The sequence below is a fragment of the Cyprinus carpio genome, chromosome A13 (genome assembly GCF_018340385.1).
Source record: "Cyprinus carpio isolate SPL01 chromosome A13, ASM1834038v1, whole genome shotgun sequence".
Lineage (NCBI taxonomy): Eukaryota > Metazoa > Chordata > Actinopteri > Cypriniformes > Cyprinidae > Cyprinus > Cyprinus carpio.
Genome location: NC_056584.1, coordinates 16,830,559 through 16,856,945, shown reverse-complemented (window position 1 = coordinate 16,856,945; position 26,387 = coordinate 16,830,559). Strand labels below are relative to the sequence as shown.

Genomic DNA, 26,387 nt, shown 5'->3' with positions numbered 1-26,387 from the left:
AAGTAGGGACACAAGTCGGTTCGGGGGCATTTTGAGTTATTCACATATTCTGAAAGTGTAGTCTCCAAGCTTTTCAACGATGTGTAACACATGGAAATCTGATCATATTTGGAGAAGTTATGGCCATTTGAAGGTAGGCACACAAAAAAGCTCAAAAGGGAGAAAATGGCCTCTAAGATTGTGCAGTTCTCACCTGTTCTCACCTGCTGGGAGTGACAATAGGGCTCATTTACATCTCATTTAGATAAGCCATACCGCCTGTAAAGCTGCATGGTTGCATAACAACGACAGACGCAACGGGAAAAATCGGACCGCATACTATTAATAATAAAGGATAATGTGCATTGTAAAATGTCAGTAATTGTAAATCAGTAAAGACTTTTATAAAAATGATTTAGAGGCTGAAATATGTGAGTTTTATCATTTTATAAAAAATTTTTTGTCAAAACTCTATTTGAACTTGCATTGTAGATAACGTTGCAAGACACTCCTTTAAAATCTGGCCATCATTTTTAATTTTTAACACAAAACGACAAACTTTGATGTTTATGGAAACTCCCCCCACTAAGAAACAGAAAAGTATTCTTGCAGATCTCGTTGCCTCCAATGAAATAAGTCGTTCGGGCACACTCCCAAAAAAACAGGGTCTTCTTTGTGGATGTTATCATCTCCGAAGTTTGCACTGTGCGTCTGTTTGCCTCTAAATGTCCAATAATTCGCATGTCCTGCCACTCTTTTTCCACAGCTAAAGAATCCAGTCCTATGTTGTACATAATGTCTGGAGAAAGCTTCTGGCTACAGGACTGTCTCCCATGCAGAGAGTTCTCTTTTCTCCTCGTGTAGCATTTACAGTCAAAGTTACGCATTTTCCCCATTTCTCTGTCTTTATTGCCATCAAATGTTACTATCGATATAGCCTCTGATATCTTACGGTCCAACTCGTCTGACGCCAGTCCGATACATTCTTCCTCGTCTTTATCTTCGCTCAGTTGTAGATTAGGGATATTGTTCAGTCTTATTATGCCACTTTCATCGTCGCTCAGATCGTCTTCAGAATCAGTGAGCGCTTGTTCATAAGCATCCGGCTTGTCGAAGAAGTACTTTCAAAACATTTTCGCCGGCCAGAGCGCTGCATAATAATTAGCCACGCTTCCCTTGGAGGGCGGGGGCAATAACAAAAGAAACAAAAGCCGGCTTATCCAGTATGGAAATACACACAGACAGTGACATGCCCCTACTGCGTGCTAGAATCTCCGAAAAACAAGCTGATTTCAACCTCAAAATGTACACTTTTAAAAATACCAATACTGCTATCTCAAACACGGAGAGGCTTCTTCGTGATCTCAACTAACAGATTCTGCAAAAAAAACGAAAATCACCAATTTAAAAAAAAACGCTTCTTTCTCATTTTGCTCGAAAGTTGTGCTGCCGACTTGTGTCACTGGTTTCCGTGACGGGTCACATATCCCTTTAATCCTGTATACAGTATGAATACAGAAACAAGCAAGAGAAACATCTGTAAAAATATATTAATTTGAGAAGGAATGTAAAACTTGGTCCGCAGTATCATTTGGGATGAAGATGATAATTTGACGTTCAGCTTCAGACCTTTTTTTGAAAGAGCAATGTAAGTTACATGACACCGCCTGGCAACTTCAGTCACTGTGCCTATTTACTTCTGCTCATCAGATAGTACTGAAATTTAATTGTGTCAAAATTCAGTCTATGTTATCTGTTTCCACATACAGGCCTGAAATCATGTTTCTCATCTAGAAAGAAGAGAAGCAGAAGAACAGCGTGTAAAATGAGTGTGTATGAGGAGAGAGAGCAGGAGAATCCTGTTGACACTCAGAGAGCAGCATCTCCAGGATTCAGTTATGTGTCTATGAAGAGCAACAACTCCATGTTTCAGCCCCCTCATCTCAGTGATGTTGACGCTAAGAGAGCAGCATCTCCAGGGTTCAGCTATGTGTCTGTGAAGAGCAACAACTCCATGTTTCAGCCCCATCATCTCAGTGATGTTGACGCTCAGAGAGCAGCATCTCCAGGATTCAGCTCTGTGTCTGTGAAGAGCAACAACTCCATGTTTCAGCCCCCTCATCTCAGTGATGTTGACGCTCAGAGAGCAGCATCTCCAGGGTTCAGCTCTGTGTCTGTGAAGAGCAACAACTCCATGTTTCAGCCCCCTCATCTCAGTGATGTTGACGCTCAGAGAGCAGCATCTCCAGGGTTCAGCGGTGTCTCTATGAAGAGTAACAACTCCATGTTTCAGCCCCCTCATCTCTGTGATGTTGACGCTCAGAGAGCAGCATCTCCAGGGTTCAGCGGTGTCTCTATGAAGAGTAACAACTCCATGTTTCAGCCCCCTCATCTCTGTGATGTTGACGCTCAGAGAGCAGCATCTCCAGGGTTCAGCGGTGTCTCTATGAAGAGTAACAACTCCATGTTTTTCAGCCCCCTCATCTCTGTGATGTTGACGCTCAGAGAGCAGCATCTCCAGGATTCAGCTGTGTGTCTATAAAGAGTAACAACTCCATAATTCAGCCCCCTAATCTCAGTGATGTTGACGCTCAGAGAGCAGCATCTCCAGGATTCAGCTGTGTGTCTATGAAGAGTAACAACTCCATGATTCAGCCCCCTGGTCTCAGTGATGTTGACGCTCAGAGAGCAGCATCTCCAGGATTCAGCGGTGTGTCTCTGAAGAGTAACAACTCCATGTTTCAGCCCCCTCATCTCTGTGATGGACCTACTGTGACCTCTGACCCTGTGTGAGTATCCTGAAGTTAAATGTGAAATTTAAAACATGATGATTTACTCACTGAGGTTCTTTTCTCAAAATATAAATGATAATAACTTGGGCTGTCATGATCCCTTGAATAAATCAGAGTACTCTATTATAAAAAAAACTTGATTGCATTTTGGAGTCTGCCCTTGCTGCAGCCTGTAGCGTGATAACTTTCTGGATTAGATCCACTACGTAGTGGACATTTTACACCCATGCACTTTAATAGGTTCCGAATATGTCATTAAAGTATAACACTCATCCACAAATAACCAAAATTACATCACAATACAAAAACTTTAATGTCTGAATTTGTCCATGAGTACCCATAAGTTTTTCTTCCTACTGGCATTTTAAAAGCTTGTATAGTTTTTTGAAATACAGAATAGCCTGTATTTTGTATTTTATCACCAGGAGACTGCTCATATAAGTGCTGTAATATTGTAATCTGTATTGTATTGTAAAGAACTCCACAAAGCAGATCCATCTGTACTACAAAGTACCTCACATGGCTCTGGGAGGTAAATAAAGACCTCCTGTAGCGAATCGATGTGTTTTTGTAAGAAACATAGGGCTGCACAATTTGGGGAAATTATCGGAGTGTGGTTTTTCTGGTTAAAATTGCGATTTGTGATTTAAATGCTATTTTTAAAACAAATTAAAAAAAATAATAATAATAATAATTATATATATATATATATATATATATATATATCACACACAATTTATGATAATATATTAACAATACTAATTTTATTTTAAAGAAAACTATTGTCTTACAGAAAAATGCAGGGTTACTTGTTAAAATACAGGCCTATATCTGCACATCATATTATACTGTTATAATAAAAACCTTCGACAGTCATTCTTATCAGGAGGTATGTAAAATCAAAAATGAAGTCCATGTCTTAAATATGAAATATGAGCCTTTTATCCACTGTGGGGAAAGAAAAAAACAACAACTCCTTTACACTTCTATACACTGGAGAAAAACATGGATTTTCATATGTTTACTTAAAATGTATTTATAGAGAAGTATTATTTTTCCTATTTATGGCCAAAAGAGGACCAAGTGTGCATTACTGAGTGCTGAACTCTTGTAACGTCTGTTTCATTAATACTGGACACCAGTGGGCACCCTCTCGCAGAAACTCCACGTATGCATTACAGAAGTAATAGAACACATAATGCTTCAGGAAATCCCTAATATGGTGCAAAAGGTATCTAGCAATTAGTGATGGGAAGTCCGGTTCTTTTCCGCGAACCGGTTCTTTCGGACAGTTTGTTTCAATGAACTGGTTCAAAAAAACGGTTCACTGGTTGTTTTACTTCATCACGTAATGATGTCAATTCTATCATCCCAGCAAATGAAATACATTCAAACACATTCAAATAAAGTAATTTGTAATCATAACTTAAAATATATAATAATAACCATCATCATCATCATCTTGGATAAGTTTCTTACATTTACGTTTTGCAAAAGCACCCGATACTGGCACTGATGTGCAAACGCAGATTTCAGATATGAAATTAGAGAAAGTGAACTCTTCATCAACTTTTTACAGAAACCGTAACAGAACCTTACTGTACAGAAATCCAGCTCATAAAGCTTAAAATATAACCTGCATACACGATAGTAAATAGAACATGTCCGAAATATCAAATGTGTCCAAAAGAAAAGGTTCTGTAGCAGTACTGTTCGTTCGGTAGAACACACATGCTCAGTATATCAGCTGCTCCTACTCTGCACAGCGTCTTTCAGTGCTATTGGAGTTACAGCAGTAACATACTCTGGGACATTGGTTTATTTCGAGTCGTAGGGATAATAAGGCATGTCTGAAAGTGAGAAACTTTAGAAAATTGTGGATCAGTGCTGACTCGAGATGCAAACTGTTTAGAATGATTCAGTCCAATTTGGTGAACTCCTTTTCACTAAAAAGAACCGGTTTAAAAGAATGATTTGTTCATGAACCGGACATCACTACTAACAATCGCTCTGACTGAATTAAAAAAAGTTAGAAATGTATGAACTGATTAAAAATGAAGACAATAGACAAACGACTGTGACGGTATGTTTTTTTTTTTTTTTTTTTGTATTCTTCAAGCCATCTCTGGTATTTTCATAAAAATTAAGTATATTTATAATACAATGCTAATTGACATAGACGTTTTTACAGTATAGAGTATATTTTCTGTCTCATTCAGTAATAGGAAGCCACATCAGATCAGAAAATTATTTCACAACACTCAACTGATGTTTTGGAATAAAATCATGTTATAATGTTCTCAACAACAGGTTTATAAATGCTTATCATTAAGTTTAAAAGGATGTTTGGAGTATGTTGCTTAATCAGATGCACGTTATAAGCAACTCGAACTCACAGCACTTGCAGAGATGAGTAGCATATATTTATTTCATTAAAAATCGCAGCCTTTGTGATTCAATAATCGCATCAAGCCAAATCGCGATATCAGTTCGATTTCGATTAATCGTTCAGCCCTAAAACATATCCATATTTAAAATGTTATTACCACTTTTCTGTAACTTGAGCTAACTGTCGTATGCAGAAGCCTTACCAGGGCAGATGACATAGGACGTCGGCATAGTGTATGTGCCGGTGTCAATATGCTAGTCTCGTGAAAACCAATGTTTGTTTACAGAAGCAAAGGAAGCAAAGTTTCCTTACTTTAGCAAAGGAAAACCAGTCTCCTCTTGGCTTATATCGAAATCCTCCGACATTTTTCTTTACAAATCCTCATTTTGTACTTTTAATTTGTGCCGCTGTTTGTGCACTTTTTTTTTTTAATTAAGCAACTAGTTATTTACAAACAACACGCCAGTATCAATACATTTTTGCATTAGAATATACAGAACAGGTGCACAAAAAAATGCTAATATACCTATTTTATAATAGATATGATATCTTGCATTTTTCTTTTTCATCACTTTGAGGGCTTTTGTATAAGATATAAACTCATTATAAAATGCACAAAACATTGATTTGGCCTTCAAATACTTAGATTTGTGTATACAGGAAGTAATCTTTGTTATTGTTCATTACAAGTACATAGATAATGTTCTTCACATCGAAATTTCTAGTGTGAGGTATCTTTGGGTAAAGCCACATACATACAGTGAAAAAATAGGTGATCTGTGGTTTCAATATCATCACAAAATATACATTTATTTCAAATCCAAATCTAAGTCGTACATATTCACTGGATGAGTATAATCTGAGCTTGAATGTGTGCCGTCTAAATCAGGTCCGCAGAGATGTTCACTCCAAGATACTTGAAGCTGCTCACCCTCTCCACAGGGCTCCAGCTAATCATGAGAGGGGTGTAAGTCTGCTGCTGTCTCTTTCTGAAAACTACAATCAGCTCTTTTACTCACATTCAGAAAAAGACAGTTGTCCTAGCACCATGATGTCAATTTCCCTAATTTATCCTAGGTATGTGGTCTCATTGGCTATGTTTACATGCACAATTTTTGGTTCAATCGGAATGAATTCAGTCAGAGATGAATCTGAATGTAGTGTTTACATGAGCGCTAAATAAAGTGATCGGGCTGATGTGCACACTTATGTCACAAGCTTCAAATTGGAATTGATTTTTTTTTTCATGCACACTGCACAAATATATAGAGTTTCTCACTGTTTGCACATAATAACCACTCTCCTACATGGTTTTATTTGTTTTCAACAGCAGAAATAATATTTAGCCTTTTATGGACAAATATACATATAAACTGCTGCGCCATGCTGCTCATATTTATCACGCAGTAAAATGCCCCTTCCTGTGCACAAAAATCCAAAACAATGAATGATAATACAAAACAAGAACCCTTCTCAACTTCCCAGAACCCAGCTAAACTACACATTTCTAATTAAAAGAAAAACATTTATAATAACATAACACAAATATATTATTTTTATTTTTTTTATACATATTTGGGTGGTGTAAAAGGCTGTTATTGTCAGGAAATAAATTCTGAATCTAGTAGCAAAAGCAGTAATTCGTTTATTGAACAAAGGCAGGGAGTAAATAGACAGGATGGTCAGAATCGTGGGTCTCAGATGGATGAGCAGACCTTGGCAGCGAGGAGACTGCAACGGACTGGGTGATGACCGCTGATGCACACATCCGAGAGAGAGCCAAACACCAACCAGGAACAAAACAAAACACAGGGAGCCGGAAAGTGAACTGGACAGAACAGAACAACAGCAGGTGAGCACACCAAACGATCTGACAAAAGACAAGAGCAAACTCTCCACATAAATAGCAGTCCTTACAGCTTCAGGTGTACTGAGTAGATTAGCTCATCAGCTGATCAACATTACCCCAGCAACGAGCGCTGCCAACATGTGACAGGGATACAGACAAAAACAGGAAAGAACGCACAGACCTGTGAACCGTGACAGTAACCCTCCTCCTAAGAGCGCCTCCTGGCACTATCAGAGGAACCTTCCTGTCGATTCTTATCATCGATAAGAGAGTGATCCAGTATGTCCCTTGTGGGAACCCAACTTATCTCCTCTGGACCGTAACCTTCCCAGTCCACTAAATACTGGAGTCCGCGTCTCCTCCATTTAACCAAAGAAACAGGTTCCCCATCTACGAGATGTGGCGGTGGGGGAACCGGAGCAGGCGGATTAACAGGGGAATAAAAAACATGAAAACCGGAATGGATTCTCATGTACACCGGTGGAAGTTTGAGGTGGACTGCCTGCCACTGGACTAAGAATTTTGGTGACCGTGAACGGTCCAATAAATTTGGGAGCAAGCTTATTACAAACGGAGTGGAGAGGAATATTTTTGGAAGAAAGCCACACTTTTTGACCAACGACGTAGACGAGAGGTGTCGACCTGAAGGAGAGCCTGTCTGGCCTTCCTCCAGGTGCGGCGGCACCTCTGGACAAAAGCGTGGGTAGAGGGAACCATGACTTCAGATTCCAGATTGGGAAAAATTTGTGGATGGTAACCTAAACTACACTCAAATGGAGATAGGCCCGTAGATGACACTGGTAATGAGTTGTGTGTGTACTCCACCCATGAAAGTTGCTGGCTCCAGGAGGACGGATTCTGAGAGACCAAACATCGCAACACCCGCTCCAAAATTTGATTGGCCCTCTCCTCCCTCGGGAGGCCATGTATACGAAAGACATGATCAATGACAGCAGTCGCTGTCTCTCTGGCAGAGGGTAATTTAGGCAGAGGAATGAAATGGGCCGCCTTCGAGAACCAGTCCACTACGGTTAAAACCACTGTGTTGCCCTGAGAGGGGGGGAGGGCCGTAACAAAAATTGAGCGAAATGTGGGACCAGGGTCTCAAAGGGACTGACAGCGGCTGAAGGAGTCCAGCAGGGGGTCGATTGGAAGTCTTACAAATGGCGCAAACAGAGCAGGCCGAAACAAAATCCTGAGCATCACGAACCATAGATCGCCACCAGAATCTTTGCTTCACCAGAAGCAAGGTGCATCTCATCCCTGGGTGACAAGCAACCTTAGAGCAATGGCCCCACCGGATAAAGTCGGACTGTAAACTCTCAGGCACAAATAAATGACTAGGTGGACAATCGGACGGAGGCATTATCCCTTGTAAGTTAGAGTGGACCTTCGACTTGATCCCCCAAGTTACCATAGAAACAACAAGTTTCTCGGGCAAAATGGACTCTGGAGAAGATGGACGCTCTGAATAATCAAAAATGTGAGACAAGGCATTGGGTTTGATGTTTTTAGAACCCAAACAGTACAAGATGGAAAAATCAAAACGACCGAAAAATAGTCTTTATGAAACTGATAACCACTAATTCAGAGAGTGAAAGGCATTGCCTAGCAATGTACTATGTTTAAAACATAAGCGGCATGAAAATGACAGTGCGAACATACAGGCATTATATAACGGGTAAATTTGGCCCGTAAATTTAAGATTTAAAAATCTATTATTAACGTTTTAAAAACAGCCACGGGTAAAGTTCACCCTGTGGCGGTTCTAGTGTTAAAGCTACCATAATTCCAGTTAGTGTCACCTTTAATTGGGCTCTTGAATCTTGATGCCTTGTGTTACTTTTTACTGTTTGCTATGGCTGTGTGTTTATGAAGCACATTTGTTATAACAAAACAAGACAAAGAAACATGTGATTGGATGATTCTGTTAACCTGCTGGTGATAAAATCATGTGAGTCACTGAGCTCGTCTAGTGTCTAATCTCTAATTATATGTTACAGGTCCCGGGCAGTCGGGAAGACTGTAAGCAGTAATCAACTTGACATTAAATGAGAGAGAGAGACAAGAGTTAGTTGTTTCCTTAATGGTCCTCTTTGTTGTCTTTTAATACACATAAATGTTTGCATTTCAGAGTCAGTAAGACACTTTGAATCACAAAATGATTCATAAACATGTTGGTACAAAATAATACACACTGTATAGATCAAATAAGCAATAAATAAATAAATAAATAAATAAATGATAACAACCTTAACCAAATGTACAGGAATGCCCTAATTCTTACAACTTGCCTGAATTCAGGTAATGTTAAGTATATTAAGTAAACAACTCAAGTGAGTAACTTATTTCAGGTAAGTGATAGTGTTACATGAGCAAACTTTTCTATGACATACTGTAAGTGTCTCAAAATTATTAATAAAATAAATAATCAATTGAAACAAATTATTTGGACATTAAAACATGTAAATTACAGTTTGGTATAAAATGTAATTAATTTAACTAACAAACTTGACATTAAATGAGAGAGAGAGACAAGAGTTAGTTGTTTCCTTAATGGTCCTCTTTGTTGTCTGAGGATGCGCTGCAGTCGTCATGGTAACTCTACTCTCTCAACTGCCACCCAGAGTTCAGAAAATGCAGCTGAACTATTCAGTGCAAAACTCATCATATATTTAAGTAATTAAAATAAAACTTATATATACATGTAAATAGAAATGAACATATGTAAAAATAAAAAGGAAATATATATAAATAATTTAATATGTGACCCAAACTATATGTAGGGTGGTCACATATAGATAGTGTTGTTATTGATTATAGTATTCCTGGACTTCTTCAGCATTGTTGTGACAATTAGTTATAATGAAGGATTTAAAAAAATAAATAAAAATATTTTGCAAACACAGACGTCAACAATCAGTGTGAGGTCTTACTATTTTGTTTATTCGGTTGTATTTTTTGCTGTTGTTTTTGTTGTGAGTTTATATGAGTTCTGTTTTGTGATGTTCATAGTTTTGTTGATTGTCACCATTGTTGAGATTCACATGCTGTTTTTTGATGTCTTGTGTGTCGAAATTGTGCAGTGATTTAACAGGCGTTAAAACTTATTTTTATGCATAATTTGTTTGAAATCTTTTCACATTTGGTTGTTGTTGCATCTCTTGCTGTAGTATCACAGTGTTGATTAGTTAATATTGTATTAATTGTACACTGTAAGAAAAAGTAATGAGGATATTGAAGATCATGATGAAGATGTTTATTGCAGAATAGCATATACAAATTAAATTTACCACCCTTAGTCAAAATGAACCCAGAACATCCTAAGTTCAAATCTTTTATACATTTTCAGTTTACTACCCTTCATGTAAATGAAGTTGCTCCTGTTGTAAAAGCTGTGGTCTGTATGTTAATTAAGTTCTGACACCCCTTTGTCTGAGGTGGTTCTCAGTGTCCCACACCTGTCCCATTCACCATTTGCTCAGGATGTGATCATCCCAAATGGTCTATAAACAACATAACTTTTGACTTTCTTCTTCTCTATAATTATTAAGCCATTTTTGGAAATGAGCATGATCAAACATATTGTGGAGTGGAAGCTGGGTCGAGGCAGACTATAATTTCTTACAACACTTTTGGTAAGAAGTAACACACTTCATGATATAATGTCAGCATTAATATATAATCCAAAAACCAGTCAGCATCTTGTGTGACCACCATTTGCCTCACACAGTGCAACACATCTCCTTGACCTAGAATTGATCAGGTTGTTGATTGTGGCCTGTGGAATCTTGGTCTACTCCTCTTCAATGGCTGCCCAAAGTTGCTGGATATTGGCAGGAACTGGAACACGCTGTCGTATACGCCGATCCAGAGCATCCCAAACATGCTCAATGGGTGACATGTCCAGTGAGTATGCTGGCCATGCAAGAACTTGGATGTTTTCAGCTTCCAGAAATTGCGTACAGATCCTTGCAACATGGGGCCGTGCATTATCATGCTGTAACATGAGGTGATGGTCGTGGATGAATGGCACAACAATGGGCCTCTGGATCTCATCACGGTATCTCTGTGCATTTAAAATGCCATCAATAAAATGCACCTGTGTTCGTTGTCCATAACATACGCCTGCCCATACCATAACCCCACCTCGACCATGTGCCACTCGATCCACAACGTTGACATTAGCAATCCGCTCACCCACACAACTCCATACATGCTGTCTGCCATCAGCCCTGTACAGTGAAAACCGGGATTCATTCGCGAAGAGAACACCTCTCCAAAGTGCCAGACGCCATCGAAGTGGCTGGTCTCAGACGATCTGGGAGGTGAAGATGCTGGATGTGGAGATCCTGGGCTGGTGTGGTTACACATGGTCTGCAGTTGTGAGGCCAGTTGGATGTACTGCCAAATTCTCTGAAACGCCTTTGGAGATGGCTTATGGAAGAGAAATTAATATTCAATTCACAGGCAAAAGCTCTGGTGGTCATTCCTGCAGTCAGCATGCCAATTGCACGGTCCCTCAAAACTTGCGACATCTGTGGTATTGTGTTGTGTGATAAAGCTGCACATTTTAGAGTGGTCTTTTATTGTGGCCAGCCTAAGGCACACCTGTGCAATAATCATGCTGTCTAATCAGCATCTTGATATGCCACACCTGTGTGGTGGATGGATTATCTCGGCAAAGGAGAAGTGCTCACTAACACAGATTTAGAAAGATTTGTGAACAATTTTTGAGAGAAATAGACCTTTTGTGTACATGGAAATAGTCTTAATCTTTGAGTTCAGCTCATGAAAAATGGAGGCAAAAACAAAAGTGTAGTTCTGTGTAGTTGTTTATTAAGAACTGAATATTTCAATTCAGAACATTTTACACCAGTGGTGTAGCAAATCACCCCCGGACCCAAATGCTCAAATATTTGTACGGCCCCCCCCCAAACGTTATAGTTTAATGTGGGCTCCAACACTCCTTATTATTTTCTGAAGTAAATAAAATTACAGGACTATTCACAAGCTGTATTATTTACGGTTTAAATGCTTGGAAATAATATTTCATGTTTTTAAATGTATTTAAAGTCTGTTCTTTATGTGCAGCGCGCTAGCAACCCAATGTTTTTTTTACTTTTAATAGAACACAAATTGTCTTTTTTATCATGAAACACAAACAATGGATCTATTTTTCCAAATTAATGTGGCATGAGATTCAATGCATTCACCGCATGTTCAAGCGGCATGTGAATCAATCATCTTTTTCCTCTTTTCTACTAGTTCCAGCACAAAATAAAAATTAATTAATATCAGAGGGCATGTTAAAAAAAATCAGAACAACTTAAAACGAATGTCTCATGTAATCGAAAAATTAGTATTTCGAAAATCGTCAATCAAACAGCTTGTGAATAGTCATAACAGTCGTAACATAATTTACCTCAGAAACGCCAACAATAGAAATTTGCCAGCAGTGTTTTATCATTTTTATATAGGCTATCAGTCAGTTAACCGCCACATTATTTTTTTTTTATAACAATATAACAGCATTTTTTCGGCAAATTAATTCACAATGTCCTTGGTATTTAATTTATTCTCAAGGAAAAAATGGCTACTTTCAATAGTCTTTCAGTAAAAGATAATTAAAATGAAAGAAAGAGAACTAAAACGGTGCCAGTGTCGTTTAAGCTAGATGTGATACAGTATTTTCTACTAGCTAGATTGCTAAAAAAAATTTATCCCAGTCTGAAAGAAACTTTTCATGTTTTTCATAGTTTTCAACCATAAGTTAACAAGACCTGTTCACACCAGTATAAGACAGGTGATCTGCAGAAAAACAATCTGGGGCTGAATTTTCTCAAAACATTTTATCTAAGCAAGAGTTATCATGTAACAGCTTAAGCTTTTAGCTAAGAGTTTCCTCTTAAAACCCTTTGTTTCGATCACCAGCTGGAGTGCCCTTGATAACCACCAGAGGGCACTCCATCCCATACCTCTTTCACTCTTGGACTTCATTTCCCATAATCCTTTGTAGGCATGGGCCGATTACCGGTTTCAAGGTATATCGTAATTAGAAAATTACACGGCTTCAAAACCACTAATATTGTCCATTATACCGGTCCTGCGGTATGTGCCATTTTCCATGTCTCCTCAAAGACTGGAAGAGTAGGAATCCCTCAGGCTGAGTGCAGTGTAGAGAGGACCCCTCCTCCTCCTGTTGGTGCAAGCGAGTGGTCAGTCACGTGTGTGTGAAGGTTGGCAGAACTTAAGGCCCAGGTACACTTCACATTCAGCGTTCCTTTCCGTCTCGCGCACAGCCGCGTTCGCACAACTTTCAAAAGTATACTCAACTGCAGATGAGCGCGGACAGATGAGCTGGACACATGCGCAGTATCATGGGGTTTGCGGCTGTCCGTGAGCCCTTTGATGACAAAAATAACGTAATGCCGACGGTGCGCGGATGGTCGAAATATACTTTGGCCTTTACGCGATTGGCAACCGGACGTTTTTTGTCTTATTGAAACTCTCTGTTCTGAACTTGCACAAACTGCGTTGCAATGCCATCATTTTCCAAATTGTCATTTAAGTGAAAATATGAAGTCTGTTAAACGTCCGTTAACACAGACCAGAGACGCTGAAGACGCACGCACAGAGAAAAATACTGCAGCAGGCAGATCACTCACTGTTCATGATACACAAACTATTGAAAATCCTCAATATTGATTTGGGGGTTTATATGAATGTGTTTCTGAAGGGAGCTGACTGTCTTCTGAAAAGTTTACATGGTATAATTTCACAAAGCTTGTCAGAACATTCTGTTTTTGCTTCAGATTGGCTTATTATTAAATCAAATTGTGTATGACTATTGTTATATAACTAAATGATATGAAATTATATAAATGATATGTAGACTAATTATATAACTTAAATAACTGTAATTACATATTTAGGTTAAATAAAGATGTCAGTCTTTTTTTTTCTTTTTAGGAAACAAATCAAAGAAAATAATTAACTAATACTACTGTTTCTAATATTATGTATGTTGCTCAAAAACAAAATATATTTTCATTTAAAAATAACACATTTCAGAGCTGTAACAACAATACTGTGAAACCGTGATATTTTTGCTTAAGGTTATCATACCGTCAAAATCTCATACCGGCCCATGCCTAATTCTTTGTATTGATTTATCAGCACTCATTGTTTGCACCTTTGTCTCATTAGCATTGCCTGCTCACCATATATAAGCCCAGTTCTCAGTGTCATTCATTGCTAAATCTTGTATATCATTGCTAAATTTTGATAACCCGTGTTATGACCTTTGCCTGCTTTTGGGCTTTAGACTCATATCCAAGTGTTTTTGCGGAGTTTGAAAACTTTTAGCGCACAGAGGTGCCAGCGCAATCACTTGACATTTTTTCCTGATGACTGTGGACTGTAAAGGGTCTACTTTTATTTGTGTGCGTCCACAATATCAACAAAATGTTGTGCTTTTGTAAAATAAGGAAAACAAACAGAATGTGCTTTTAGTCATCTGGGTCTCAGTGAACTGGAGCGTGGCACAAAAATTAAACACAGCGTATAGGCTACTTGCCTTAGAGACGTGAGAAATATATCTATAGAAAGCTTGAAATTTCTACTTTTAAACAAACCAATTCAAATCAAAAACAAAAACTCAATGAATATGTAATCTGTATTAAAGTTGCACTGCTCTCTAAAGGCGTCTCACTGTATTATGGAGATAAGTCAGCATAATCAGCTTCATCTTTGCAGCCAAGAATGACTTAGAAAACACTAGTTTAATAATAAATAATTAAAATATCACCTTACTAATTTTTCCCCTTACACAATTATGGTCAATCCCTTTGCCATTGCTTTGCGGCAAGCTTTATGTGTGTGCTTGAGTGTGGAATAGGCTATGAAACCTCATTATGGTTTACTTCTTGCCCAATTTGTACATGAAAAAAAAGACAATACTTTTAAAGGGAAATTATCGTGAAATGTTTCTAAAATGTTTGTTTTGAGGTGATTGCTGGAAACAGTCATTTTAGGATGGTTTGTGATTTTGTGAACTTTTTACAGATTTAAGAGCTGATTTTAGCGTAAAGATGCGTAAAGATGGAAAGTTAGGACTGACACGCCCATTAGTGTCTCCTAAATCGGCAAGTTAGGATCTAATTTTACCCTTATGTTTTGTGAATACGACCACTGAAATATTTCTCTCTTTTTCTTGGTATTATCAGCAGGAAGAGAAAGAGAGCAGCTTCTCCACTGCAGCCCCTTGATCTCAGTGATGGATCAGTGGCCTTTGACCCTGTGTGAGTATATTCATGTAGAGTGAGACATTCAACACAAGAACACACAATGCACATTTTAAGTACATTTTTAGTTTATTTCTGAAAGTTCTTTAGATAAATTAAAAAAAGGAAATTATATTCACTTTTTTAACAGCAAATATAACACCAAAACGAAAATCATGATGTAAAGAAAGAACATTAATAGGCTTTTTGTTAAATAATGCTCTTGTGTGCTTCACTATGTCTTTTCCCTTTTTGTGTAATTACACAAAAATAAAGGGACACAGTGGACAGTAAGAAAAAAACCTGTGAAATATACGGTAAAAAAATGGCAGCTGTGGTTGCTGGTATTTTACAGTGAAAAATACAGTAACACCCTTTTATGTTTTATGGGACTTAAATTTATGGCAAAAACTCAGCGGAACTTAACAGTAAACAACATTAGCTGTGGTTCCCAGCACTTTACCATAAAAAAAATACAGTAATATTTTATTTTTTATGGGATTTAAATTTGTTAGATTTTTCGGAGCTGCTCAGGTAGACCTGTTTGCTTCTCCAGAGATCTCACACTGCCAGTTGTTCTACTCCCTGACCGAGGGAACACTCGGCACGGACGCACTGGCACACATCTGGCTGCGAGGCCTATGCAAATATGCATTTCCCCCAGTGAGCCTACTCGCAATGACACTGTGCAGAGGACAAGGAGCGAGTCTTGCTAGTGGCGCCGTATTGGCCCACTCGAACCTGGTTCCCCAAACTAGTGCTCCTCGTGACAGCCCCTCCTCGGCCAATTCCTCTGAGGAAGAATCTACTGACTCAGAGACGGGGCACCGTGTGGCACCCACGTCCAGACCTTTGGAAACTCCATGTCTGACCTACCCCAGGAGGTAACGAACACCATCACTTCGGCGAGAGCACCGTCTGCGAGTCACGCTTACGATTTGAAGTGGAACCTGTTTGTCGAGTGATGTTCTTCTCGCCGAGAAGACCCCCGAAGATTCCCAATTGCAGTCGTGCTTTCCTTTCTGCAGCAAGAGCTGGAGCGAAGGCTGTCGCCCTCCACCATCAAAGTTCAGGTTGCTGCTATTGCTGCGTACCATGACCCTGTGAATGGGAAATCTTTAGGTAAGCATGACCTCGTCATCAAGTTCCTTAGAGGGGCCAGGAGGTTAAATCCTTCCCAGCCCTCCTCTATACCCTCGTGGGACCTGACTCTAGTGCTAAAATCACTACAGCAGGGCCCATTCGAGCCTTTGCATTCAGCTGAGCTAAAGTTTCTTTCATTGAAAACTCTGCTCCCGCTTGCACTGGCCTCCATCAAGAGGGTAGGGGACCTGCACGTATTCTCGGTCAATGATTCATGCCTAGAGTTTGGGCTGGCTGACTCCCAAGTAATCCTGAGGCCCCGGCCCGGCTACGTGCCCAAGGTTCCCACTGCACCCTTCAAAGTCCAAGTGGTGAACCTGCAAGCACTGGCGCTGGAGGAGGCAGACCCAGCCATGGCTTTGCTCTGTTCTGTCTGAGCATTGAGATGCTACGTAGACCGGACACAAAGCTTCAGGACCTCAGACCAGCTTTTTGTCTGTTATGGAGGTCAGTAGAAGGGGAATGTCATCTCTAAGCAGAGGATGGCCCACTGGATTGTGGATGCCATCACCCTGGCTTATCAGGCACAGGGTGTTCCCTGCCCATTCAGGTTGCAAGCTCACTCAGCTAGAAGTGTTGCATCCTCCTGGGTGCTGGCTCATGGCGCCTTGCTGACAGATATTTGTAGAGCTGCAGGTAGATTCTATAGTCTTCGTGTAGAACCGGTATCCTCCTGTGTTCTCACCTCAAATGGGTAGTGGCACCGAGAGGCCCCGGTTAGTGTCGGCTTGTTAAAACTGCTCCAGGGTGTCCGTACTGTAGACCCTGTTGAGATCCTCCATCACCCTCGGCAGCCGGACACCCGAAGGCTAGGTTCCATATTGAGACCTAAGCGGTATTCGTATGTGTATACTCCACGGTATAGCCTTAGGGCCCGTGTTTCCCCAGCAGACTGCTGCCTTCACAAGAGGGTTACAATCACCTCCAATTTCTCCATATACACCTTAACGGATGCTATATGTCTATTTGCTCCCGAAAGATGGGGCTTCCACAGTGTCCCTGTTCCGGTTGGAACGGGTACGTTTTCCCAGTGTTATCCAATCTCACCCATTGAGGTGGTGCTTTGAAAATGGTGAGTGGAACTGCTTGTTCCGAGCCCCAGCCTACACCAAATAGGGGCGCAGGCCGCTCGAATAAGGCACTGGAAGGGGCAGCACCCATGGCGCTTTGGTAGGGATCCCAATTCGTCAGTCACCGACGTGACGTCAAGAGTGACCGACTGAAAGGGAACGGCTCGGTTACGTATGGGAACTCTCGTTCCCTGAAGGAGGGAATGGAGACGTCACGTCCAATCGCCATGGTTGCTGTACCACCGCTGAGCGGCCGGGTCACCGGCTCAACTCCTCAGTGAAAACCTGGTATCCATTGCACCTGCTGCCTTATTATACTCACGCTGTGATCAGCGGCAGCTGGATGCAATAATTGCATGCCAATGTGCATTGGTTTGTTTAGTTTACACTTGAAGTAGTTTGGTCCATTGAAGAGATATCCCAATTTGTCGGTCACTGACGTGACGTCTCTGTTCCCTACTTCAGGGAACGAGGGTTACCATACGTAACCGAGATGTTTTTCTCTGTTTGCTGTAATTTTGTTTATGAAACACATGCACTGTAGCCAAAAAAAAAAAATAACACAGAAAGCAAAGTAAACAAGTAATATTATTAATGTATTAATGATATAATCATGAAGAAGTCATCTGATTAACTGATCTCATATAGAGTTGTTTTTATTATAACATTATCACAATGTTACAGTAATCTGAATAGTTTTACATTACGCAAAGAAAAAGGAGGTAATCAACCCTTTTTATTTTTATTTTTTCAAACAAATACAGACATTAAGATTCAGCTTATAAATCTCAACAATGGTGACAATTTAAAAAAGCTTCATGCTGCAGTGCATGACGGGAGCCACCAGTCACAACTCACACGTGGCTTCCAGCATGCATTGCAGCATGAATAAATCATGCAGCTGATTTGCCCTAGTATTTTCTTTTATTCTTACTACCTGCTTTTATTTTTGTTGTAACGTTTTAGTAGCTTGTTTTATGATGGTCAGTTTTATCTGAATTATTTTATTTTATTTTTTTTCATATTCTATGCAGCCACCACTGGAATCATGATCCATGAATAAATGGATCTGTTATGATATTATAGGTAATAATAAACATTGTCACTGTCGCGAAAAAGAAAAAGAAAGGGAAAAAAAGCCTAATTAGTTTTATTTCAGTCTTGTCTGGGCTAAAATTAGCCTATATCAATAGCTATAGCATTATAGCATAAAAATAATAATAGCTATTATTGTTATTGTTGTTATTATTATTATTATTATGGCTATTTTATCATAACATTGAAGTAGGCTATTATTGATAACAACCAGACTATAGTCATCCAGCCTAACATTGCCTACCTGGAACCGTGGCAGATTAAATGACAGCAGTTGTTGTATTGGAGGTGTCCACCCGGCTTTTTTTTTTACGAACAGGAATTTTAGCTTAGCAATTGAATAAAAAAACAACAAGAACAAAAGTTGCTAAGCAACACTGACGTGCATCTTCAGCCTCAGGAAAAAGTCGCAAAAAAGCAGAAATTATACACCGTCTGTAATGCGAATGGTCAGTTTGACCGCTTTGACCATTCAAGGTATAAATACTCAGAACTCTTTCGTGTTTTGTAATTTTAATAAGATAACTGTTATAATAAAATATACACACTTTTAGGAAAAGTCAGAGTATTGTAGTTAAATGGGTTTTATTTCAACGAAGTTGAAAGTTAAATTTAAAAACGACCAAAGAATTTTTTCATGTTTTTTTTTTTTTTTTTTTTTTTTTTTTTTTTTTTTACTATAACACACGTGCTTTACAAACACACAAACAAAATAAACATAAATAACAAAAATAAAAAAAAAAAAAGTCAAGAGCTCAACTAAAGCAAACCCTGATCGCCATAATGGTGAGGTCAAACGAAACATTTTCAATAAAACATCTAAACTTCTGTTCATTTTAAAAGAATTCTTGTAGATACAGTAGGTGGCCATCCAAAACGATGGTTCTACTGCCGCACGTACCGCCGCCACCGCATCTGCAAAGTGCATTTGCAGCTTTTGACCGCTGAGTGGCGCTTTAATCACAAGTTTTCAAACATGCGCATCAAAGCACATTTTCACAAATAGACATCAGCTTTGCCTCACCGATGTGTTATATTTGACTGCAGTTGGGGAAAATGAAAGAAAAACAACGTAGGCTAGTTAAAATATTTAATATTCACAGTCCTTATGAAGATGTGTGCGTTTCTTAGAACGAATTCAAGCAGGATAAATGTCAAGCCTATGAGCCTGTGCTTACATTTTCTCTACACCATATTTTAGATTAGACACATTTAAATAGTGTGCAGTATTATTTATATAATATGAATTATGTGTTATATTATTCAAAAGAAATTGTGGTTTACTTTGCATCGGAGGATTAAAAGTGGTAGAATAAATAAATAAATAAATTGCAGCCACATTTAAATGCAGGTTTGTATAATATTCTGTAAAATATCAGTGCAAGATTTGCTCTGCACGCATGATGCTGAGTGCATGCGCAGCCAGCATTTATTCTTATTTGTCTAAATATTTTATCTTCATTACATATCTTGTTTGGTTTTATTTTGGATAATTGCATGTAAAAAAAATTTTACTTTGTAATGCATATCCAAAATGTGAATTATTATTCATATTCAAGTGTTTGTGCGAAAATTATTAATGCGCATGCATGACAGGCAGGCGCCCTCTCGATCACGTGATTTTTTTTCCTAATAATGAAATAACTGAAAATTGGGGTGTCTCACATACATGAGAAATATATCTACAGAAAGCTTGAAATGTCTTTTAAACGAATCAATTCAGAGCGAAAGCATTATGTAATCTATGAAGGTTGCATTTCTCTTTAAAGGCGCGTCCATGTGGAGAGAGTCAGCACTGTGAATTTCATCTTGCAGCCAACAAGAAAAGATTTGTTTATTAATAAATAATTAAAATGTCTCCTTTTTCACAATTATTAGGCTACTTCTGCCTGTGCTTTGTGACAAACTTAATGCATGTGCTTGAGCGCGGAATATATTAAGGCTCATTATGGATTATAGATGTAAATTTAATATAAACCTGCGATTAGTTGAATAATGACAAATGAACGACTAGTAACTAGAAAAGTCTTACATGGGAGGTAGACCTATTAAATAGCCTCTAGACATCTCTGTTAAAGTTTTTAAAGCATTTTATACGCGTTTGCATAAATTCTTCTTTCAGAACGGTCTGTAATGGAGAGATGTCTTAACACTGATTTTTCCTCTGAAACACAAAAACGAAAATTGAAATAAAATCAACATTTTATGTTTTGAGAATGGCCAACCCTTCTCTGCAGATATTGTGCTTCTGGTTTGTGCATTTTTAATCACATAAAGTCTACAAAATATAATGTCTCCCAAAACTCTGGTGTTGTTTGTCACGTCTGTAACGCATGTGTATTTCCCAAATCTAAAAAAAACCTATAAAACATGTTCATAGACGGATACTTTACTGATGTCTGGACTCTGTTTGGGATATAGAAAAACATAAAGAGATGGTTCAATATATTGTTTATGAATTGGCTACATTCTGTGAAAATTTGTATTTAACACTCTAAAAAATATTGTATGGACACAACAAAACGCAACAAAAAGGGCTCCTGTAGTTCTGAATTTAAACAGGTACAGCACATTCACACATAATCGCTGTCACAATAATGCATTCAAGCAAATGTAATTTTACAGTGCTACTTCATCTGTAACTGATTTTGAAATCTGTAAGAAATGCATCGATCTGTAGATAAAATAACTGACGAAAATGTACTGTTATTTTCATCACAAACAAAATTTGCACAGCAGAAAGCAGCAAATAGACCTTTTAATGGTGACAATGTTATTAGTTTGGTGTTTGGTAGGAAAAAAAGTTTGCACACAATAGCCTAATCCCCTTTGAAATTCTCCTGTTATTTTATTTATTTTTTATTTTTATTTTATTTTATTTTTATAGGCTACGTTATGAACATAACATTTCAACTTTAGCCACGGAGTGAAGGCAGAGCGGTGTTTCTCGTATCAATGAACGCGGAGCGGAGTAATTATTAAATGCTCGAAACGCGGAGGGAAATTGTTGCTGCTCCACTCTCACATACTCTGCTGCCGAGTGAGAGATGTTTCGCTCCATGAAATGAATAAGCCACGGTTAGACAGTGTCTGCTATATTTACAAATAATTGATATAAGAAATAAAAATAAATACATAACCTAAACCAGCGGCATAACGAGATGAAAATATAGACTAGAAAATTGATTTACACTTGGTCTGTCCTACGTCCATGACACTGACTCACTGCGGAGTCACCAGTTTTAATCTGAACAGCTCTTAACGCCGAGTGGATGGTTAGATGCATGATGGGCTAGTATTAGAAAGAAAGAAAGAAAGAAAGATAGAAAGAAAGAAAGAAAGAAAGAAAGAAAGAAAGAAAGAAAGAAAGAAAGAAAATAAAGGTCTTTCCAGCATTAAGGTAATAACGTTACTGCTTTTTATTAATCATCTTGTCTCAGTTATAAATTTGACTGGTAAATGATAAAGAATTATATTAAAACTTGTTTTGAACAATTTCTTTGTCATTTGAATATTGATTTTAAGTAGGAAGGCAAAAAAATTGATTTAAATCATAAATCAGATTTTTTGTGAAAAAAATTGGGGATTTTTTTAGGCCATAGGCCTATTGCCCAGCCCTAATGCAACAGTTTGCATCTTTCTTTTTTTTTGAGTTAAGGCAACTTCCTCTGAAATTAAGTTATGATAACTAATAAACTTTATTGCGCTATACAGTAGTCAAAATTTGAAGTGGATCAAACCTTTCTTTAAAGTTATTTTAAAACCAACAGCCTATGTCCTAAAACCTGTTTTGCAAGTTTGAAACCCTCATAAGACACTGTCCATATGAAAGAGCAAGAAATTCACACCTTTATCTCAACCCCCACAAGCTATACAGAACTACCCCAAAACCCACAACCCCCCCTCCAGCTGAACTGAATTCTGTCTGTTTTTTTGGGCTGTGAGGAACAGTGTGTTGTCATGTTACTGGGTCGAAATGTGCTGTCCCACTCACAGCAGCCGTTCTCTTTTTATTCATTATTTTCTCGCAGCCCATATTATTATTTTCACTAGACCAAAATAGTAACAAATTATCAATTGATAATTAATCATTATTTTTGCGAAAATCATTGTTAATGAAACTCATTGATCATGAGCCCAACATTTAGCAAGGCAGGAAAACATTCAGTCTACCTGAAGGAAGACGTATTTCATTGAGATAATGCTGTTAAATAGAGAGTAAAAAAATAAAATAAATAACTAGTGTAGGCTATTCTTAAACTTGGAGCTCATTATAAGTACAAATCCAAACACCAGAAACAACTTACACTCTCTAAGTGTTCTTTCATTGAAAAGTATGCATTTTATTTATTCACCGGCTATATGGTTGAAATAATATTTTAGTTGAAAACTTTAAGTGCCATTGTTTAAAAAAATGCATCATAGAAATGTTCTTATAGACCTTCAGTTGTCATGCTTTAAAATCCCATGCCATTTGTAATTTCACTGTATTTTCACCTCCTAAATTACTACCCCAGTTCTATAATGGTAAAATTTATTCAGGCCGATGGCATTTTTTATGACATTATTTATTTTTATTTTTAGAATAATTGTAGCCTACATAAATGGGTGAATCAAAACAAATATGAGAACTTTTTAACTGCAGGCAGATAGGCCTATATTATTGTACATTACAAATATTTGGATCGTCCCTTATACTGTCCATTATTTTATTAAAGAATAAATACTTATTTTCTTCAAGAATAAACATTATAAATATATAATAAAAGAAAGAACCTCTATTAGCCCTTATTTTCCATTTCTGAAGTTAACTGGCAACTCTAATGATGATGTTATTATCTTTTGACTCCCTGACGGCACCTTCTTTACAAAAAAAGGTTGTAGGAGATAAGCGAGCGAATAATAGATTTAAAAAAAGAAAAAAGTGGGTGCTTGGTTTCAGAAAATGCATACAGCTTGTAAAAAATGCTATGATGAAAAAGTCATGCTAACATATTAATTCATAGAAATAATTTAAGCAATTAAAACATTTTTTATACTAGATTCGACTTGAATTTCAATACTATTAAACTGACTTTAAAATCTCAAGGAGCTTTTCAATGAATATGTGTGCGAGGCACCAGCGCGATCAGTCACAATTCACATTTTTTCGTCACACAGTAAAGGCATAATTAAAAAATGCAAAGTGTTTGCAGTTTGAAAAATCAAGAATAATAACCGAGTTAATAAGAATTATTTGTAAATGCTGCACCGTTCTCATTTCGCTCTGCAAATGGAACTTGAAGATTTTATTATTTTTTAACCAAGAATGAACCGAAATGAAAACATTTAGCTTTTAATACGTATATATATATATATATATGTGTGTGTGTGTGTGTGTGTGTGCGTATATAAATATATATATATATAATGACTGTTTAATAACAATAGCATGCATACGAGACAAAAGGTCTTTCTTTAAATTTTTGATGAGTAGACTGTAACCTAAGACTATCCTATTCTTTTTAATGGCTTTTAAGGATGTTATAATGTATATTATAATGTTATTGTTGTTTTACGTCTTACTTTCATTTTACAATTACATTCAGTTTGCAATCTGTCCCTTTGCGCCACCTGGTGGTAGTTTCACAAATGATTTTAACACGTGACTGACTTGCAGTTAATGCCGCGGCCCTGTGGCGGCATTACACGCAGCGGTATTACCCATTTTGGTTGTTTACCTACTGTAGATGACAGAAATAAAGTCAGACTGTAATAGGTGAAGCTGGTATTGCTGTTTGTGGAGTTGTTTAATCCTCTGCTGTTTTATTTCAGTTGATTTTATTTAAAGCCCAAGACACACTGCTCGATTTTCGACTGTCCCAGACAAAAGATTGGCATCGTGAAACAATCGTGCCGATTTCTGTGATCGTGGCTCCTAATCCGAGGTCATATGACGTACAGTGAGAGAGGTTCAAACATGGCCGTTGTCACAGTCTTGCGACCAAAGATAGCTTACGATAATTTTCTGGCAGTGTCAGAAATTCAGCATGATCATCGCACAGTGCATTTGCAGTTACGACCCACGTTTACTGACCAACCAATAAAAATGCGACATTGCGCTAAAACATAAAACTGCTTACCTCAATCTCTTATTTCTTCCACTTTCACTGATTCTACTTTTTTCAGCACACACAAAAACTACAACTGTCTAAGTGTGATTCATTATACTCTTTTTGTTTACCACTAGCAAATACTAATGATGTTTTATTCTTCTATAGAAATGTGCGTCATAGCCTACGAGTCAATAGGTGTCATCATCATATAGTCTACATATGTCGTACTCAAGTTTATTAGATCCATGTCACACAGTGTGACCAGCAATGATCTTATAGGATTGCTAAAATCATGCAGTGTGTAGAAGGTTTAAGGCTGTGGCTGTATGTCTATTCTAATTTAATTTCTTGCTCTTTCTTTCAGTGATTATGCTTGTAAACCACAGCTGTTATTCAGCACCTGAATTCACTCATTAGTTTTCATTCTCTCTGTCAGGTGAACTATATTAGTAAACTCATGTAGGGACTAGTGAATGAGGATGCAGGGTGTGATTTGAAACACTATCTAAACTGTCAGATGTCAAATAGACATTTATTAGAATGCATTTAAAACTGCTTCTGAGACGTTTATCAGAGTACACAGCAGATGATTCCCAGATCTTTAGCAGACGTCTTACAGATGTAATAAATATTACATCTGATAAAATGTACTTTTATTACTGTCATTCATTATGTCAAAATATATATTAGGGATTGGAAATGGCCTGTAAGTACTTCTCTGCAGCCATCTACTAATGGTAATTTAATTTTTTTTTTTTTTTTTTAAATAATTGTTTGCTTTCCTACATTATGAAACTTTTAGTTTTATACATGGGGGAAACCTATGAAGAATGAACAAATATAGTCACATTAAAAATAACTTTCAAATTCGGCAATACTTAAAGCTTTGAAGCGCTGGGAAAAGTTGTGTGAAGCATTTAAAAACACTCAAAAACATTAAACCATTTGTGCCACAAGTTGTTCCTATACTTTTACTATGTTAAATCAATGGTGAATGGTGGTGGAGATTTGTGGTTATTGAACAATGTTTTTCCTGGTTTCCCCATCAGTGGCGTCTGTTCTGTAGCTTACTGTAGCTTAATCAGAATTCTGCACTGAATTTGGATGCTTCTCACATGATTTAACAGAGATGTTGATTCTGTGGCGAATTCGACTGCTTTCTTCACACTGTATCTCCCAGCGCTGTGTACATCAGTGTTGCGTGATCGAGATCAGCCCGTGACTGTGGCTCGAGCAGATAAACAGTCTGCGCCACGTAGCCCAACCTAGTAGTGCGGATTCGTTCTGTTTTGGGTTCGTTCATCCAATGTAGCTCTTATAAATCGGTCATGATGAGAACGCAAGGCTGTTCATTCCATTTTTGGAACTGAGAAACAACATTTCTTTGACTGAATGCGCATTGCGATGACGTCACGGGACACATCTCAGCCCAAATTCTGCATAAAATTTGCGGCAATTAAGAAAATTTGTGAACTTATGCAAAATTTTGGCGTTTGCTCAGTTTATTTTTATTTATTTATATATATATATATATATATATATATATATATATATATATATATATATATATATATATATATATAGTGACGAGTCGGCTGCCTCCCCCCTAATTATCATCGTCACCCCGTCCCTTAATCACTTCCCTTCACCAGGCTCCCGACAGGAGTGGGTGAGTGGGGCACTGTAAGTA

At 37.9% G+C, this 26,387-nt stretch overlaps 1 protein-coding gene across 7 annotated transcripts in view; it reads left to right on the top strand.

Moving 5' to 3' along the window:
- LOC122147244 (NACHT, LRR and PYD domains-containing protein 12-like) overlaps positions 1-26,387 on the top strand; it is a 64,006-nt gene that overhangs the window by 5,271 nt on the left and 32,348 nt on the right. For 6 of the 7 annotated variants that reach the window (XM_042769024.1, XM_042769025.1, XM_042769020.1 and 3 more), the window contains 2 exons: positions 1,749-2,768; positions 15,238-15,312. In XM_042769024.1, the coding sequence (XP_042624958.1) occupies positions 2,608-2,768; positions 15,238-15,312 (236 nt within the window). In that variant the 5' untranslated portion in view covers positions 1,749-2,607. The remainder of the gene's footprint in view (positions 1-1,748; positions 2,769-15,237; positions 15,313-26,387) is intronic. The other variant, XM_042769023.1, reaches the window with a different exon arrangement.